The following is a 20,977-nucleotide window of genomic DNA, read 5'->3' on the forward strand; positions in this document are numbered from 1 at the left end:
TTCCTGGAATAGGATGCATATGGCTGTTTCATAATCATGACACATGTGATATATGTAAAGGAAAAAAAAAAAACCAGTGAAAATAGTTCCCAGCGAGAACGGAGAGGGAAAATACTCGCCAAATCTTGTGAAGCATGGCATAAGCTGATAAAGTGCCCACCGTCAAGAAGATGAAGGATGATGTAAACTAACTGGTAACGCAATGCAGCAGATTATAGGGAGGTGATAAAAGTCGCTGCCTTTCCTACAGGAAAAAAAAAATGTAATAAGTAGTAGTGCTGACATTTGCACCTTTTGTACAGCACTGACAACAGTTGCTGAAAGATCTGAGACCATCCAGCTGTGCACAGAACTGTTCTCTGCACTTGTGATTCCAACACGTAGCCATGTCCTCCCTTTACCATTAATTCCATCACTTCTGTGAATCAGTTAAATTAATTCCCAGTCCTGCAGTCCAATCAACAAGCATGTGTTTTCAAAATCATGGCATAATGCATGTGCAGAGATCTGCCAGCACAGTCCATATTACATTAAGATGTTCATCAGATCTGTACAACAGACACCTTTTATTGTATGCATCACCATTGCACACCGATTGATCTCTGGCTGTCTGTGCAACTGGCACAGAAACAGCTAGTAAAAAAGCGATGGCCACAAGAAAAATACTATTGAGTTCATACTTATTTCATTAAAATAGTATCTGTATTGAGGCGATTCTGTTCCAATCCTCATGTCACCGAGATCAGAATAGATGTCTTCCCCCTTGGCTCAGGTAGATATACATTCTTCCCCACCATGTCATGATGTCTGGTTTATGTTAGTGATGGTGAAGAGTAATTCCCTGAAACATCACAAGATATACCAGTATGGAAAGAACAAGTGTAATCAGAAAAGAACCTGTTTGTTTTCCCCTACTTTTCAGCAGTGTCAATGTTTAGTTCTCCCCCATACACACTGGATTATCTCTCCTTCTATTTTTCCAGGTACTGCTGGAAGAGAACAGAAGAATGTGTTGCACTCTGCATTGCTCAGGATCCAAATCGCAAGCAGCCTTATACCTAGCTCCTGTCCCAGCTGACTTCAATGACAACTATGTTTTAACCTAGTTGCCTTAATGATCTTTTAGTCAAAATGCCTAGAAATTTGAGTAGTCAAATACGATTACACTGAATTAAGTGGAATCAAGTGCTGTGCCAAGTTAAAACTCCCCCCAAGTGGAGTTTCAGCAAAATCTACAATCAATAGGGTTTTTTAAAAACAATATTTCATATCTGAAAGAAGATGAAAACATATCTAAGTAGCAGGATTACTTATGTGATAATATATATGATATTATATAGAATAAGTTAAAGACTTTTCAAATGAAGTCTCTGCCACAAAATGTAGAAAAAGATAGGACAGATACTGGCATGCCTGCTTAGGAAACAGTCTTAATTTCTTTGTCTCAGTTTTGTCATTTGTAATAAATTGGGTATAACGCTAGTTACCTAGCCCACAGTATGACAGCTTTAATTGGCAGTGGCTCACAGATGTCCTGAGATCTCTGGCTAAAAAGCCCTTTAAAAAACAAAACAAACTATCTGCTGCTGTGCTCAAGGATCTCAGGGAAAGAGCCTGCAACATCAAGCATTACTTAGATCACCACCTGCACTTGCTTCAGGTAATTTACTAGCAGTTTACCAAATCCAGCAATGCAGTAGCAATCACAGTTATCAGTACCGTGCCACACTGGATGCTGTCTATACACTACACTATCAAGAACATAGCACTGCAATATGACTAACACAAGAGCATCTGGGTCCTGAGTGTTCCTGTGCAGCAGAAATCTCAAGTCAAAGTAGCCCAAGAAGTGTGTTGGGAGAAAAGGGAACAGAAAAATTACTATAATCAGTTCCTACTGAGTGCTGCTTCTTTTTGAACAAAGGTTTCCTGCAGAAATAACAAGTGTCAAATTATCTTTTCCTGCTTTTATTCCATGAACTCTCCAGAGGGGGATTTGTTTTGTTTGTTTTTCAGTTGTTTTGTTTGGTTGTTTTTTTTTTTTAATTGTCCTTCACATTATCATCATCAGAAAACAGGTTGCTTAAATGTCTGCAGCTAATATCAATTACATGTTTGAGAAAGCAAAAAGTTACCATTTCTTGATTTTTAAAATAATTCTAATTAAGTTCAGAAAAAAATTCTTTAATATATCTATCACCTACAAAGCTCATTAAACTGAGTTGTCATGTGTGTTTTATTCAAATGTTCATTCTTTTGATAAGAAAGACTCAGATGGTTTGACTTTAATTTATAGCTTCTATTTAAGTTCACTAGCTTTTCTAGTAAAGCATACAGCAGAGTTTTGCTATATCCTCCTAATAACAGGGGCCCTAATTTAAAGAATTGAGCCTAGTCCTTAATGCTGTTATAGGTGTGAACTGTCACACGTGAAGAGGAGCTGTAACACCCCCTTCAAACAAGGGAGTCATTTATCCGATTACCATTGGTATTGGTGTGCTGCAGAATTGCCTACTCCTTCAGTGAACATCTATGGTTGAGGGATCTAGGGTACCAAAGTGTTACATTTTTAGTCCACCAGTTAGAGGGTAACCACAGAAATATTTCTATATTTCATACTGAATGATAAGTGAATAAAACACAGTAACAGGTAGAACAATGTCCAGAAAAATCAACAGTTCTTCACCCACCCAGGGGCACTAACTGCCATGAAAATTTCAGAATAAAAATTAATGTACCTCTGGTTAGGTACCTCCCAGGATTTAAAATTAAAACTCCACTCAAAATACATTTGTGATGAAGTCCTTTTTTTATGACAATTTGTGCTTGAACACCTGAATTCTGCCCAAGCCCTGTGCTAGGCACCTGAAATCAGAGCAAGAACCAGACCAGAAGCATTAAGCCAGAGCTGCACCACCCACAGTTCTGCCACTGCCTGTGCTGAGAAACCAGAACTGAGCAGGTCGTCAGTAATCTTGTGATGAGCTGCTGTCGTGTAAAAACTAGGTAAGAGGTGTCCAGTCCCATAAGTATGAGTAAGAATCAAGATCAAACAAGCATGAGAATATTTGTAACAAGGTTTACGCACCAAGTACTAGGAGAAAAGATTTTTGTGTTCTAGTGTCTCTTTTGACTATTGCAGTTCTTTTTCTTCCCCTCACCTTGCACTCCCAATCAATAATTACTTGGTAGCCAGAGCACAAATGGAAGCACAGAGAGAACCTGTGATTTACTCATTTCCAAGATGCTTAACAGTGCAATTTAGAAACCTGCAATTTCTCTTTTTCCAAGACTTCAAATAGTTCCAGGAGGTTCCTTATCAGTCAGTGAATCTTTTATTCTTCTTCTGTATTATGGATATTGTAAACTGCCCCAACAACGGTACATTTTAATTAGAAGCACCCATGTTCCTCTGCTTGTGACGAAGTTGCCCAGATAAGAGTTTGATTCCCAGAGCCCTTTTAGCTGCCAGGTGCTGTTTCTGTGTATGTGTGGTCAGCTCAGTAGATATTTGGCATCGGGTTGTTGGAATCACAGTCTGAGGACTCCAATGCTAATCTCGCCTCATAAAGAAGGATTCCAGGTTTAGGTCCAGTGGCGAAGGCTTAGTTAGGCGCCTAAATTGTCTGCAGAGTGCCCTAATGCACCCCTATTGACAGTGGGCTTGTATGCATGGCCATGACAACACACCGGCGCAAAACCATGCCCTATGCCTATACGTGACTTCCTTACAGCCCTTTTTATGCAAGGTGCACCCGCACCCTGACTTGGGCACTCATTTTCTGTCTGAATTGTACAGATATTATGTCACCTCATACTTAATAAATTTACTACATTTTTGGCAGGAGCGTGCTAACCTCACTAGTACAGTACTGCATTGACAATCCACTGTTGCTCACTGTTTCTGCAAGACTCAGAAGCCTTTAGACAAATGTATATTCTAAGCAGTATTACAATAAAGCCTACACAGAGCAGAAGCCATTCATTAATTAATTGTTACTTTTAAACACATGCAGGATTGTCTGGAGTCACAAGTTGGAGCTGACTCGAAAGCTTAGAAACACACACAAAGGAGTTTGAGCCTACCTACATGCATCCACAGAGAGTTACTCCAAGCCTGAATCTCACCCACCCTGGAAGTCAGCAGCATCCTTTCACTTCAAATGCAGCCCAGTCTTGCCAGTTGTTAAATATAAAGAGAGGCTACAGATGTTCAGTGTCCTTAAAATGTTTAATCCCAATGAGAAAACTGGTAAGTTTTGTGAAGATAATGCTCCTTTTTAGCTATATAGATCAAAACTATTTAAAATTACTGTCTCCTATTGCCACTAGGCTAGACAGGTCTGACCTGATAGAGTACTTAAGTTCTTATTTTTGAGCGATGCTGACTTACATGAATTATGGAAATAAACTGATAATATCTAACTATACTCCTGCTTATTAAGTGTTGAAATATGAGACCATAACAAAAATGTTGATTAGCAAGGTTACATTATACACCAACACCAGTTCAAAACAACTGATATTGCCTGAAGTAATCATAATACTTAAAAAAGAAATAATCCTATTACAGTAAATAAAGCTTAAGTTTTCACTAGCTATTTCTGTAATATTGAAATAAGACCTACAAAAAGCAAGTTTATGCAAAACACGTATGTTTATGGTTCTGAGAGAACTACAGAAGACAACAATGACCCTCACAGACCACGTAGTAAACATATTGGAGATCAATAGAAGAACTCAAGATTGTTCCATTAAAAAAAAAAAAACAACAAAACCAAACAAAAACACCAAAAAACCCAACCAAAACACAGAACTCAAACACAAACTAACAAAACCCAACCCCTCCCCCAAAAAAACCAAACACAGAACAGTTAAGGTAAGATAATGATCTAACGGTAACTACATTTCATCCTGCAATGCATAAATTGACAGCTTATAAAAGTCAAGAAAGGAACTCTTCTTCCTCCATGCTTGCTTTAATTTTAGATCTTGCTTGTTCCTTTGAAATTACAAACCTTAGCAGAGGCAGAAAACTAAACTAGGTGGATGAGTAAACTGGTAAAATCAGGTGTGTTGTAGTAAACTCTTTCCTCAAACCTACACGGTATTTACTCACACCTGTAAACCAACCTTATCTTACTCCATGAGGATAATAAATGCTTTCATTCTGTTGTTAAAAACATCCATTGTACTGTTTTCTCTCCAGACAAATATATATGTTATAGAACAGATGCACAGAAAGCAACCCTCCCACCACCATTGCACATAAGTAAAGGAAGAAAAATTACTTAAGCTATTTAACAAATTCCTACAAAAACAGCTTCTGTTCATAATGCAGACATTTCAGGGCTTTGGGGTTTCTTTTTAGGTGTTTTATTTTCAGTTAGCAATCCGGAGTGTGCTTGAATGAACACTTCAGGCTAATGAAGGCCATCACCTTCTGGTCTGTATCTGATTGAATACACAAGTACTAGTAGAGCTGCTCTCAACATCAAAGGACAGAGAATAATAGCTGGTTGGAACCAAAGTGAAACCCTTGATTTTAAAGCAATAATGAAGACAAAGTTAATATCTACCCTGCAGCTCAGAGTAAATACCTGACCTACAGGTCCTAGTGCTATCTGGTACAGAAAGATCTTATGCTGGGTCCAGTGAGCAATATTTTCAGTGATGGTCCAGAAAGTGCGGAAATGCATAAAACCTCTCCTTTTTAAATGCTACTGGAATTTTGATTGAAGCTTGAAAGCTAGGGTAATACACACACACATGAAGTCAGTTTATATTCAGCACCCTTCCAGAAACAAGCCCTGAAAAAGCGAAGTCATTAGGCAAATCAATCCTAATGCACACATCAGATTCCCCTCTGCAGACAGCTCTCCTGTTTGGGGTCTATAAATCGTAGAACAGTTCTTTCTAAATTGCTGTTGCTCTAGGTTAAATATATCTCTAAGATCTTTGGCCTGATCATTCATTATAAGTTCCATCAGAACGACATGCTGGAAGATTTGAACACTGCTTTGTATTTTTAGAGTTGCTAAACAGGTGCACATACATGACCATTACACAGCTAAATAAAAAAATCATGTCCTTGATTTGGGAGAAAAATTACACTTAAGTTGCAGCAAAATTACTGCCTTTTTTTTTTTTTTTTTTTTTTTATGAAGCACCCCACACTTCACTTTTTCCAAAAGCCAAGCAAAGCTTATTCTCTTCTTGCAAATCACAGCTGGATAGTGATAAACCCATTTTACCCAGTAGCCCCAAGAAAAGAGCAGTCTCGCAAGAAACAGAAGCCCCAGAACAGCTCCCACCCCTACCAAGGGGAAGCAGGTTAAACTCAGATCTTTGCTGTCCTGCAGGAGCATCCCAGTGACAGGATCTGCTGTTAGAGGCTTTTCCACCCCATCCTGGTACGGCTTCACAGTATTACAAGGTCAACTAGGCCAGGTGGGAAGCACCACAGTGTTGCTAGCAAGCTGTAAGATAATTCCTGCTCCCCAAATACAGAAAACAGTACTCTATAAAACAGAAGCAAGTGCTGACAAAAAGCACATATCGTAACACCTCAGCCGCTGTTCCATGGCGATCGTTTGCCTGAACACATTTGTGATCTGTCTATATCATCTTGGCATACATTACAAAAAGAAGGTGAACAACACATTTTGACTTGGGGGGGGGGGGTGGGGGGGGTGGAAATCATCAACAGATTGTCAAACCACAAATAGATCAGCTTTGTTTATGACAACCTGAGAAAAAAAGTTAACAGTTGCTTATTGCTTCCTGATACTGGTGATAAACAACACAGTGGTTCAAACCCTACATGCTTTATTACCGAGTGGCAAATAAACAGTCAATGGACAGGTCGCCTTATCAGACAATATCTTGTTATTCTCTTCAGAAGGAGAGCAGTAAACACTGAACAAAACTGAGTAAGCTTCACAGAATGACAAGAATTCATTTTTTTATCCACCAAAACCTATTAGATTATCTTTACTTTTAAACCAAGATAGGAAACTGCATGCCAGCACCGGAATCAGGAGTCAGATCGCCTTATTCCATCAGACTTAGAGTTTAAAACGAAAATTAACCAACTCTGGCTTCTATTTCCAATATGGATGACAACGTTCAGTTGTCTGAAGCTATTTATTTCATCTTTCAGATATAAGCTAGGCAATTTACACCCAATTTTTCAGTGAAAGTAATTTGCCACTACTTACATCTTTGCCGTTTTAGATGCAGCTGCCCTGATTTATGCCAGTATGTTAACAGAATCAGACTGCTACACAACAATGAAGAAACGTGGCTGTGCAGTGTTCTGCACCCCCTAAAATACAATTGTATCGTTACACAGAGTTTACTTATATTGTATATATGCGCACACACATTATAAACACACACACAAACAGACCTATATATGCCTTAAGAGTATTTTTATGCAGGAATGGGTTGTATTTTGCCCATATTGGTGAAATTAGTGCCAAGCATACTGTATGTGCTTGGCATTTTGTAACACGACCGGCCCATTATTGGCAGAGACAGAGATTGATACTAAAGGTCATTTTTATTTATGTCAGACACAGGATGTTTCAGGAGCTTTTATGAAGCAGCTACATCTGTGCTCTCTGTGGGTTGGATCCACTCCATACATACTGCTGGAGGACAGAAAAAGCAGATCGTACAGGAGGGAAGCACTATCCTGGGCTTCACTGGAAGCCAACTACACTAAATGCTCCACCTAACCCAGCCTTTTCAGGGAGGCTGTGCAGCTCACAGCTGCTCCTCATGGAGGGACAAAGGTTGTTTTTCATTATCAATTTTAATCTAACAGAAAGGTTTCATGGTATTTATTTCCTCTACAGCAAAATTAACTCTACTTGCAAAGCTTCCTCCCCCTCAGAGGGAAGTAAGATGTAGGCTCGGAAGCCCAAATCCGCAATGATATTTAAGTGCCTGAGGAACTGTGCCAGAGTGTCTGGCAGGGGAAGCTAAACAGACTTAATTTTAAAAGGGAACATAGTGATTGGAGAGACAGGCTGAAAGCTCAGGAGAATGAAGTACTCCTTTTATCTACTATGGGGGGAGCTGTTAAGTGGCAAAGCACACTTCTTTTCTGTTCTTGCTCATCTGTGTGCTTTAACAGACCGTGAGTGCCACCTCCACCTGCATTAGAGACTGGCCTCAGCTGCAGCTGGCACCAAGTTAGTCACAGATGCTATTTCCAGGACATCAACATCAATGCAGTGGGAGCTGGACAGAGATACATACAGTTTGTATGATCACAGTCATCTTCAAGTTCCTTGCCCTGCAGGACTAATAAAAATACTCTTTGTGAAAGGTACCAATACTCATCTTGCTTAAAACCAAGACACACAGAAACAGTAGAAAATATTTTGAAACGTGTTACTGTTTATTTTCTAAAGTTTGTGTGTTTTGTCATTAAACTGCTATTTTCCATATTTATTTCTTCACATTTTGCAATGAACCCATTTTATTAATTTCCTCATATGTCTATATTGGTACAAATGCTATTCTGAGCTGTATTCATATAAATATGCAGCTAATGGAATTACCCTGATGTCACAGCACTGCAACAGAGGACAATTTGGCTCTCTATCTATGTAGGCATTATAGCTAAAGCCAGACACAATGATGGAACTGCATTAGCACGCGAAGGTTGCTGAACACAGGGTACACTCCAGTATGACACGTATCTGCAGGTTATAACTTCACTCTAATAGTGTACCTTATTCAAGATAATAGAACAAAACTCTTGGTGCTTTAACACCCGTATTACAGCTGAGTTAGTCTTTATAGAAATGCTAGAAAACCAGAAATTATTAACTGTATTCTGCTGAAAAAGAACAGCTTCCAGATGTCAATGTTAACATCTAGAGAGGTGGAGAAGACAGCACTGGAAAGCAATGAGATCATCTCAAAAAACAAAAACCCAAAACAAAAACCAACAAAAATTCTGTTAACTAAATTCTTTCTCATTCTAGAATTCAACTAAAAAGTGTAATCCAAAGCAATCTCTAAAATCAGCTTAAGCATCTAAAAACAACAAAAAAGTAATTATAAACTGAAATTGAAAGACTATTCATACCTTTCATTTTTTTAGATTTGACCCTGCCCTAGCAAAGATTACACTGCTCAGAGCACAGTACAGCAATAGAAAGCATTCAAATGCTTTCCAAAATTATGGGAGACAAAAATGTTCCTAAAACCTCAGCATACAGAAGTCTTTAAAAAAAAAAAAAAAAAAAAAGAAAGAAAAAGAAAAGAAGTTCATCTGAAAATATTTTAGGGTACTAGGATCTAAAAGAGATGTCTTTAATTCATTGTGCCGCTTTCTCAAATCAATGCACGCTATTAGATTCTGCCATTCATTTGTTTGATTTAAAGAAGTTGGGAAACGTATGCTAGAACAAGCAAGTAGTAATTCTTGTGCATGTGTTTTAAAGGCACGCAAAACCCCTTTCACTCTAGTGCCTGATGTGTTTAAGGAAATAATAGACATAATTTAAGTTATCTGCCATAAGGTCTTCACTGAAGAGGTTCATGCTGTGAGGATTTCCATGGCAACTACTTGACGTGACATAAGTGTTCATTTTTGAAATTGAGAGCCCAGGGACATGATTAGCTACAGTAATAATACCACGTAAACCACCTAAACAGAGATCTTTTGTTCAGGGCCAAGTAAACTAACTTTCCTTTTCCTCTATGGGGACCACAGTTCACCAAGTTAAAAAAAACCCTTCTGGTTTCTAGCAAATTCTTACAAGAAGCAATAACGCATTTACTTATACACATATAACCGAAGTAACGAATCCCTTAAATTACCCAGTATACAGTACATCAGGTAGTCTATAGAAAGTCTACATGAAGACGATTATACCAGGGGCACCCCAAAGAGGCACAAATACAGATATTTCAGAACATTTTCAAGTCTATTGAAATTCACCTGCAAAGAGATGCCAAAGACATAAGTGCTCAATCGCCATTAAAGTATTTAAAAATAAGTACTCATCAGTATATTGAAGATGATACAGCAAATTAAAGTTCTAGCATAACATAGCAGTAAAGGGGGAGCCTAATTTAATAAGCATTGCTCCACAGTGAAGAAGGAAAAAAAAAATACCCACCTTAGGAAACACAAAACTAGAGCAGCCAGATCCTTTATACCTGTTTCCCTGCCCGCCAGGTATGAGTTGGGGGCAGGAATTAAGCACCCTCTGCCAATCCCAACCTGCAGACTCTTCAGAGATCACAATCAGCCAGCACAGGTGCAATCCAAGGTTGATTTATAATGGGATGGGGCTGATGGGGAACAAGTCCTAAAACCACTTGGCCTCAACTAACTCTTCTCAGCCCTGGTGTTCATGTTGATTGCCCGATCCAGCTGAATGTATTCAGCTCAGGGCTGACGGCTGATACCTTTACTCATCAGCTGTAGTCGTACTTTCTCCTTCTGCAATATGGTGTGCAGTCGATATAGATCACTAAAGCCACCTTGAAAAAACAGTTTACTTTTATGAAATCATCTGAGAGAATTTTATATCTACTAGAGTAAGGCTCCGCATAACACCTAGTTTTTATATTCTCTTTAATTCTCACATCTATTTCAGACCTCCATTAAAACTGCATAACGTTAATTTATTCAGGAAAGCTTAATAGTCTCCTGTTGGAAAATTCCTCCATTAAGTTGATATTATGTCGCTTCATGGAAGGCCTGAACAGATGTCCATTTTTTCCTGGAGGGATTATTATTCAGAGCTATGCTCACAGATGCACTTTCTTACAGTAAAAGTGCCTGGAAATGAACATTCTCTGTGATATACCATCTCATCTTCTTAACTGACTGGTCAAACAATGACAAAACTGTATTGTTCGTTTTAAAGGATGTTTAAGGACTCATTCATGAAAGACCTAATACTGGTGGAGAAACGATTCGAGGAAGAGCAATGAGTCAGACCACTGGCAGCCACCTTCGGCTGGAGGAAGCCACAGATATCCAGGCTGCACATGAACTCCCTGAACAATTCTACTCTGCCTATTTTTAGCACTGAAAAAGAGTTTAACTTCTACTTCCTCGGGAAAAAGGAAAATGGCAAGGTTTGAAGGGACTTGTCCTGGGATTGCGGTGATAGGCAGCAGAGCCTTTGCTATGGGTGCCCTTCACATGGGACAAAGGAAAAGATGAGCTGAGCTAGAGGAGAACAAAGGCAGAGTTAAGGCACAAATTCTGACACCTGCCCATCAGCTAGTGTCCTGAAAGGAGAGACCCAGCGCAGAAACACCCCCATTGCTAGAGCTGAGCGGCGAGGGGATATTTATTCTCACCGTCCCCGCAGCTAATGTTACTGCCTCTCAACCTGGGCACCGGAGAATGACATATCCTCCTTGTCTTTATTTGTTCCCACTGAGTTCATTAAGTGTTTTTCTTCATCAGAAATGAAAATATTGAGTTCTTGAATATGCCGTGTGTAGGGGTTTTACTGCATTTGCTACCACACACAGCTACGAAGCATGTGGATAAAAACATAGTGTGCTCTTGTGTGACTCAGATATTGCTGTTGCTGCATACTCAGAGAAGTTTTTCTTTAGAATTCTCTGTCCTCTGAGAGAAAGCTAACCCTCTCTCTGCTTAGGCTTGTGCTGTTGCTGGAAACCAGGAAGGAAAAGCAAAGCTGCACGGAAGGCAAATCCCACTATATTTCAGTGGTCAACAAAGGAAATACTCCTTGGTGTAAGGCTCCCGTGTTCAGCAAGGCACAGAAAAAACGGAGGTTGAGACAATCTGTTCCCGGGAGACTTGTAGGCTAAATGGCAAGCTACAGAAAGGGAGCTACACAGCAAGCGGAGAACGGCGTCTGAAAAAAGCCTCATTAGCCCTCCAGTTCCTTCACCCACAGCATCTGTTTGTTTCTTCTCAGAGCTGGCATTTCTGAAGGTCTGTATGCTCAGTACTTATCCCAAGTATCCAGCAGTGAGAAATAAAGACTGCATAGTCCTCTGAGTTAAGGAGTTATTGTGTTAAAACTTTGCTTCTCTAATCAGTCTGTGTTGTGAAAATTCAGGTGCTGAACTGAGAAAAAGACATCTAGAGTAGAACAGAGATGACTAAGAAAAAGATTCCCGCTGTTTTAATTGCTTTTGTACCAAGGTATTACCTCTTGATGGGTAAACATCAAATCAGCAATATTCTCAGGGTGAGCAGTAAAACAGCAATCAAATAATTCCTTCCAGCTATACAGCAACAACTATGTGCTGTCCTGTCCTGCTCGTTTCCTCAGTATTTGGCACACTGCACATTGAATATACTTAAAAATAGCCCTATGCTGTAGACACTATTAAATTCCAATTATTCTATCCCTTTGTACTAACTTCATAACTTTGAAGCTTATCAGCACTTGTGTTTCCATGTTATAGAGAGAACTGTATGCCATGGCTGGCAGCAGCAATGTGGGAGTCAGCGAGCCAAAATGTTACTTCAAGACCTGTGTTTATACACCGATGGCTCTCTCACACATTCCACTGGCATCTGTTACAGGGAATTTGAAATCCAGCATTATCCAAACAAGTTTTAAAATAATCCTAATATTTCTTAGCATTAAAAAATAAAAAAAAAAACTTTTATGTAATTTTCTTTTTTTTAACCCATATTTCTACTTTAATCAGATCAGTTTCTGCATTACTGTCCTGTCACTACCTCACACTTTACTATCCTTCATAATCTGAGTACATACTTAATCATCAGTTTAGACATTTTCTAGGGGATCTTAATTCCCATTGCAAAAAGGAAAGTATTCACATTTTGGAACTGTATGACACAAGTTCATTCAGTAAATTGTCTTGGATTACCCGGTGATTCGGGATGCACCTCTGTTGCCGAACAGGCAAGTACTGGAGACGAAGCTGACAGCTATTCCTCGTCTCATCCTGCAGCTCTGTTGTGGGGCCTCCTAAGGACCACTCCCTGCAGGATGAATGAGGTTACAGGTTTGCCTCCCTCCAGCCTCTGGCATTACCCCACCGTAGTTTGCATTCTCCATCAGTCCTGGTATACCCTCATAACACAACCCAGACCATAACACGTGGCACAAGCTCCTCAAGTGCATCATGTCCTCTCAGTAAACACTACCTTTTAGGACCTTCTCATTTAGACCATCTCGTTTTCAAGTCAAACCAAGCCTGCATTATTATTATCCACAGCTAATTTCCTACTTCCCCCAGAACCACAGATCTATACGTTTATCCTCTTCCTATGATGTATAAATTTACCTGACTACGCTAATTACACATAGCCACATTTGAATGAATATTTACAATGAAAATGTTGCTTCAGTGAATGCTAGGGATGAGTTCTCTGAGTTCAATCAGCAAAAACTCAATAGATGTCAACAGAGTCAGTTGGGATTTTCATCTGTATAAACAGGAGCAGGATCTGACAGCCATACAAATTACATCTGTTCCATTGCAGCCATCTGTAATTCAATCTCCAAAATATTAATCAAGTTTATCTGACATGATTTTTCCTCCTTCATCAGCTCACTCTGCTTATTGCTTCTTGGTCTGTTACCCTTATACGCTAGATTTTTATTCCCCTTAATATTTATGCCTTTAAGAGAGATTGCTAGATTTACTGGACAGCTTTTAGTGATCAATACCACATTACCTTCTCTTTAATCATTCTGTACATATAATTTGTTTGCTATATGGTTCTCTAAGGTCTGGTCTTTCTTTGCACTGCTAACCTAACACAATACGCTTAGGCTTAGCAGTACATTTAAGTATTATAAATCACTGTACACTCAAAAACTAGTAGGTCAAGCACTATCTTGATTTTTATGCCAATTTCTTAGGAGTTTCATCTTATTATCCTGAATTCTCAGGCCTTACTCTGAAGTGAGGTCACAGTTCATTTTTCTCTACACCACAACAAGGACTAGAGTACTTGACTAGAGTACTTCTCCCTCTTTTAATAAAAGCTTTGATTTCCTTAAGCATTTCATTTCTCTAGAATTCAGAAAAACACCGCCTGTTTTGAGGTCTGACAGAAATGGCTATGCTATAAAGTCTTTTTGAAAACCTATTGATACATTTAAGTTTTTCTACAGTAAAATACTGCAGCTGCACTCTCACATCATTTTACCTTACTGTCTTCTCCAGGGGTGACTGGCTGTCCCACTTTTTTCCTGTGCATTTGTTCAGCTGTACTTTATATTATTTTTTCCTAGAATTAATAAACACGATATCAAAACACTTCTATACTCCAGTCTTGGCTACTGAATCCACTTAGATAAATATGGGATTGTTTCACCCCAATTTAATTTTGCAACTTCCAGATATTAGGTACTTATGAAAAGCCTCCACTGAGCTTCCTGAAAGTATTTTCTTTCCAATTTTTATTAGATCTCATTAACTATTCTAAAGACTATTTCAATAGAATCAAAGAAAATGATCCAGGTGTCCTAGATATTTAATAATCATCTTTGACTCCCCTCTAGGGCCTGGAAGAGTCCACCTTCCTTGATCTTTGGGTCTTACTGATGCTATGTATTTTACATGGAAATCTCTATATCTGTTTTTCTTAAAGAATCTTCTATATCTTGCTAGTTTTCTCATTACCCAGCATAGAACCGTGTACCAGAACAATTCTTTACAAAAATACATATAGTGTATAAGTCTACAATTGCTTGCATAGGTTAACAACTAACATTGGATTGAGACAATCTAATTTCCTTCTAGAAACAAAGTAAATAAAGGAGAAACAGTAACTGTCATATTTTGAACAACTAAGGCTCTAGTTCACATAAGACAGAAGCAAATCAAGGAAATAATGTCTAGGTGAAAATACTCTCAGTTGAACTTCAAGCAATACTTACAACTAGTTGAATAAAGTATTGCAGAGAACTGTTAGCTATTGACTGGCAAAATGGTTTTGCATTCAGTGCTGTATAAATCACAATAATCTGGATGATACAATAGGCAGCATATGAATTTAAAATATATACAATCCCAAACGAGGTAGAATTCCAGTATCCTAGAGGTCAGGATTAGAAATCAAAACTTTCTTGATACATTTGTAGACAGTTCTAAAAACAACAAAGTGAATCTCAGTGGGGACAACTGAACAACAACGAACACACACAAGCACAAACCAATCAACTGCATAAAAACATGAGCAACAACTTGCAATGCAAATGTTCTGCTGAAAAACATCTGGAGGTTGTTCTGGATCACAAGATGAAAATGGATCATCAGCAGGGCATTTAAAAGGAAAGAACAAACGGTACAGAGATGCACAAACAAAATCCTGAAGGAATTCCTTCCAGTCTGTGGAGGACTCGCAAGGCTGCAGGCAAAGTCTTGCTATCAGTTGTGAGCACCACATCTCAGGAGTGAGGTAGGCAATACATAGTTACACCCGCCCCCCTCCAACCAACCACCCTGCAAAAAAGTCAGGCTAGTTTTTTTAAGTAATATGCAACATCTGAATACTTTCTTCACCAAGACAGAAGAGATACTTGCTCGTAAGTCTTCACATAAAGTTTATGTGTTAGACTTCTCAAAGCAAAGCACCTTTCAAAGATTCCCACAGTATCCAATGCTGGTTTTAAAATTTTATTTTTAGATTTTAAAAATTTGTCTAATCAGTTTTGGAGGAAAAAAAATATTAAACACATGCTAATTCTTCACGGGAATGTTGATTTTAAGCATGGTTGACAAAATCTGAAAGACTGAGATGAGTAAAGCAGTGTCCATGTATCAGGTGCTTATTATTTTTATCATTCTTCAAAAAGAGACTTCAAATTAGAAAGGCTTGACCTATTCATCCCCTGATACAGATACCAAGGAAGTCATAACAGATGAGGAGAGCACTGTTTCTACCCAACATTACCAAGAAAAAGTCAAGAATCTTAAACAAAAATTACCTCAAAGTGGCCAAAGGACAGACAGTGTTAATGCTGAATTATAATTAAATCTCTGTAGAAAGTTTTCTACTTCTGGCACTACAGCTCAAGAAGACATAAATTACTGTTTCATTCCCCAGAGGGCAATTTAGCCTTCTTTTTAATGGAGTTTTAAAACCTTGTAAACTCTAGAAAAGATTCTTCACATTTTGCCACTACTCTGCAAATATTAAGGGTGCCTAGATTTTAAATATTTTTAGGCACATTGATTTGGCATACAGCAAGATGTAAATGATCTTATTTTGGCTTCACTGTTGGGCCCAACTTTTTATTAAAGTAAATCTAAAGTAATACCAGGTAAAGTTAGGGGAATTGGTACTGATTTCAGCAGCAGCAAGTTGTATCAGCATCAGTAAACAAAGGACACACGCACAAAGGTTTTGTTGTATCTGATACAATGCCTATTATTTCAGATGGAACCAGTTACCTTCTGCAAAATTTTGAGAGTTTACCCCTTAACAGCCAAAATTGCTACTTTCAGATACTAACAATCCTAATCACAAAACTGATGTAAAAATCATATTTTGTAAAAATAAAAAAGTATTTCAGATTTCCATTTTTACCCATCTAATTTAAGGTTTAACTCACCTAATTTACATATTTTAAAGCATTATCTCAAGAGCTAGAGACATCTTGGAAGCAGGAAATACGCTGGGAAAAAAAGAATCCCTCCATCCCTCGCTGTCTCGCTGCCAAGTATTATATGACTGAAGAAGAGCTTGCAATCCTGGTTATCAGAATTAAAATGACCAACTGAGTGTCTAGGGTTCAAGACCACAATCTAGCCAAGCTGTTGCTCCTTCCCCTTTCATGTGTTTATAACAGCACCTGTACCTTTCATCTTCATAGCAAGTAGCAAAGTTGAAGAAATGAGGCAATTTTCCCTTTTTGTTTTTACTCACCTGCGTGACCTCTTGCCTAACCACTGCCTGCCACTCAGTACACACAACATGTGAAGCCCACCTTGAGAAGACATGAGCCGCTACCATGTTATTTTTGATGGAAAGAAGAGAAGGAATTTTCCTATTGCAGTGAGGGGGGATGATTACACAAGGCACAACTGCTGCCCGCTTTGCAGAACTTGCCTTAGTGAAAGAAAGACAAGCCCATGAAATGTTTCATCGTTGAGTTCTCCTGCCTTTTTCTTATCAGTAATTAGTGTGAGCAGCAGAATGTGTACACTTCCTCAAAGGAAGTAATTACTGTGTAGAGGGCCAGAAGTTTTCAAAACAAAGCTTAAAAGACATCAAAATTACATAGGCCTTCTGCAGGATTTCTACAGGGGCAATTTTTTTCCTCTCTCATTCCCAAAATAAATCATAACTGTGCAATAATTTTGTTACCAGTCTCTATTGATAACAGACAGCATAATAGTGACTAGGCATCCTCAAGGCTGGACCAAAATTCCTGCACTGTCGTGATGAACTATGACACAAAGAACAGGTAACCAGCACTGCTGTCCAGATCTTGAAGCATTTTTGCTGTCACTGGTGAGTGACCCTTTCCAACTTTACTCCTGCTTTTCTTAAACTAGCTTTTCATTTCAGGCAGGAAAAGACTGCAGTCTCTGGAAGCAAGAAAATATGAAATTTGTAACCAGGCAAGAAATTTAAAATAACTCTTAAGTTAAGGTTAAAGGCAAAACTCCCACCTGCCCCTTCACCAGTTAAATCCGGTAACGGTGCTTTCTCTCAGCCTGCGTCTTCAAGTCACACCAACACCCTTCAGTCTCAGGCAGAAGAGTAGAAGAGATCACTGAGGTCAGTGTGAGAGGGGTTTTGCCTTTCACGGGACTACTGAAGACACTGAAGCACACCCAGCAGTCCTGTGTTCATGCTTGTCGGTCATTCGTGAAAGGTAACCAGAAACATTTTCAGCGGGAATAACTCATGATGCTCAAGGTTGAACAGAAGAAAGAGAACAAGCACAGGCTGATGATAATATGTGAAGAAGGGAATAAAAAAAGGTAACAGTAATAAAGAAGGAGGGACAAAAATACCCACTGAAAATAATTACATCCCCAAAACAGTTGCTCTCAGAAGAGGCTTTTCTACTGGTTCTACAGGGCTGAAGGGAGCAATTATTACTGACAAATATTGCAGAATATCCTACTGCCGTAACTATGAACAGATGTTCCCTTTCCAGTAACTTGAAAAGTGCAGCTAAATGTTTGAGAGAGATGGAAGTTTCCAAGCCCCAGACACTAGGGTGTCGTGCCCTCCTGGCATTCTAGCAGGTAAGTGACAGTGCTATTTTGGACGCCACATTCAGCATGTACCCAAACTAACAGCATCACAGAGAATACATTTCCTCTACAGTTTTCTAGGAAAGTTTCAGAAACTGAGATGACAACATGATACCAGAATGCAGCCAAGTATCTCTAGTCTTAGACTATTTTAAAATAGTAAAGAGTCTCCTTACAGCCACAGAAACAGTTGTTCCACACCACATGCCAGAGAAACATGCTAATAAATCCATCATTTTACCTGTGGTTCAGGATCACAGATTTGAGTGGTGAAGGACTTTGGTTTTGATAACATGTTTTGTGTTCAGCAGAGAACGGTAAAGCAAGGGGACTTGTGGTTCAGTCTGGAGGAGACAGGCATTGGTGTGCCTTGCCCCCATAGTGTGCATGCTACATGCTGGAAGAGAGCTTCAGATACAAGGTCTATCGATATTGTCATTGGGCACGATTCACTGATTTAATCTTGGCCATTGTCTCTATCATCACAACAAAATCAAACAGTTTTTGAAAAGGGCCAGAAAAGCTAGGTACTTAATTCTGAGGTCTTTGGGGAAAGTACCTCAGTATCATTGAACAAAGATCAAATTAAAACAGATCAAGAATTTCCCCATATTTGTAAGCGGGAACAGTTTTTAGAGTAAGCTGGTTTTGAACAGTCATGGCAGATAATCAGGTTTGTGGGGCAGGGTCTCTGGCTTCAGAGTACAATTAATATATGAATAATATTTGAAACATAGACCATTGGCAAAATTACTCATCTGCCTCCTCAGGGATCCATCCATCCATGGATGACCAAGCAAGTTATTTTTCTTTTTTTACTCTGTGTAATTAAATCAGTTAACTGGAAACTGAGTGATTCATACTTTATACAGAAAATTTTCTCATATAGTTTACCACTAATTTTTTCCCTCCCATTACTCTACAAAGAATTTGACAAGGATGGACTTACTTGATCCTTTGGCTTTTAGTTCTGTTCATGAAAAAGGTGCGAGGATCAAATCTCCTGTTCAGTCACCCAGTACTTTCTATGGATACTACCCAGCTAACATCAACAGCTACATCAATTCTTAGTCTTTCTGCACCTCTTGTAATGCTAAACCAGGCACATTCCACAAGACCTGGAAAGGTCTCCTTAACTCCATTTGTTTTCTGGAAGGGGCTCCATTAATCACACACACAGATGGGCTCACATTTTGGACTACAGTCCTACCTGACATGGCTTTCTTTGGCTTTCATAGCAAGACATTAATTATTACTAATGTCCAGGGAATAGTGGGTATGCCAGGGCTCCTCTAGTGTCCAAGTGTCTCCTTGAAAAATTACATGCTCCTGAAAGAATCCATGTCTGCTCTATGAGTTCCTTTCCTGAGATCCTTCCAGCCTTTTTCTTCTCACTGATGTTTGAAAAATTAAATGAATGTTCTGGGTACCTGGCGACATCATTTCTGAAAATGCTTCTTCCTGAAAGCACTATATGTTTCCAGCACTCATTAGAGTGTGCTCACATAAATGAGTGTGTGTATATTCCCCACCTTATATCTTAGCCAGCCTATCTGACTCCAGTTTTGCCATCCTGAAAGGTGACAGTTAATTCCTGTTGGAAAGCCTGGGGACTCCAAGTGCATAATAATGCAGGTACAATTTAGGGCAGGTCAGACAGAAACTTTTTTAACTGTGAACAGTGGGACAGCATCTCTCCCTCTGCTCCTCAGTTCTCTGCCAAGTGTTCGTGGACACCCAGCCTATACACCGTTTCAGAAGAAAACTGAGAGGCGAGGAATAACAATCATTTAAGTGTTAACAAAGCCAGGTATCCATCCCCCAAGGGATGAACTCCTTAAGTTGCTTGATAACTGCCCTGTTTCTAAGGAACGAAACAGTAAATAACATGACAATAATGAGAGATGTCTCTTAGTGGAGTCTATAGGAGTGGCACACCCAGTATTAGCTTAGCTCAGAAGCAGCGAGATGGAAACAATCAGAGACTGTCACCTTTTAGTTGAAAGAAATGTTCTTTAAATAAAAGTTGCTTCTTAGCCAGACTTCCCAATCTTAAATATTACTGATTTTACCAACACACTCTTTCCCCTGCCCCCAGCATCATAGACTATAAATTGTCTCAGCATGTGGGGCATATTTTGTAGGTGTTGGAAGTTACTGTTCTGGATTCCAAGAACACACTAGCTGTTCCTTCAGCAAGAATCACTACCAATGGACTTTAACCTGCCATACAACACGCTGCAGTGGATTCCCTATACTGTTCTGTAAAGACACTGTACTTCCTGATGGGCAAAGGGTTCCCTCCTCAGTGAGAAAAAACAGCTGAGAGGAGGTAAGACTACACCACAGATCAGATTGCCAAACTTGCAAAAGACTAACTGCTTTAACAGCCAGATTTCAGAAAAACGCAGGGACCTTGAGAATAGGACTTTAAAAATAAATCTTCAGACCTATAACACATGATAGTTTTACAGCATCCCATAAAAGCTGTCCTTCCTTTCAATGAGAAGTAAAGTTTATAGGAAGAGAGCTGCAATTTTTATTTTTTTTTTATTTTAGCAACACAGATAAATTCTGCTCATTCTACAAAGCCTCACACTCAAGGTAGTGATTTCCTTGTCCTCAGACTAAACATGGGGTTCTTCTCTCAGTTCCTTCTGCCCATATTCCTCTCCCTCTGTATCTGACTAGTCACGTTCATAAACTACCAGGTGTGCCAAGCATACGCCTGTGACCCTAGAACACCATTTTACTG

General features: G+C 39.1%; 1 protein-coding gene across 3 annotated transcripts in view; it reads left to right on the plus strand.

Annotated features, from left to right (window-relative positions):
• The window catches only part of HAAO (3-hydroxyanthranilate 3,4-dioxygenase), a 36,379-nt gene extending 34,162 nt beyond the window's left edge, over window positions 1-2,217 (plus strand). For all 3 annotated transcript variants that reach the window (XM_040612387.1, XM_040612385.1, XM_040612386.1), the window contains one exon: window positions 984-2,217. In XM_040612387.1, the coding sequence (XP_040468321.1) occupies window positions 984-1,062 (79 nt within the window). In that variant the 3' untranslated portion in view covers window positions 1,063-2,217. The remainder of the gene's footprint in view (window positions 1-983) is intronic.
• Window positions 2,218-20,977: the final 18,760 nt, after the last annotated feature.

Source organism: Falco naumanni, chromosome 12, assembly GCF_017639655.2.
Source record: "Falco naumanni isolate bFalNau1 chromosome 12, bFalNau1.pat, whole genome shotgun sequence".
Lineage (NCBI taxonomy): Eukaryota > Metazoa > Chordata > Aves > Falconiformes > Falconidae > Falco > Falco naumanni.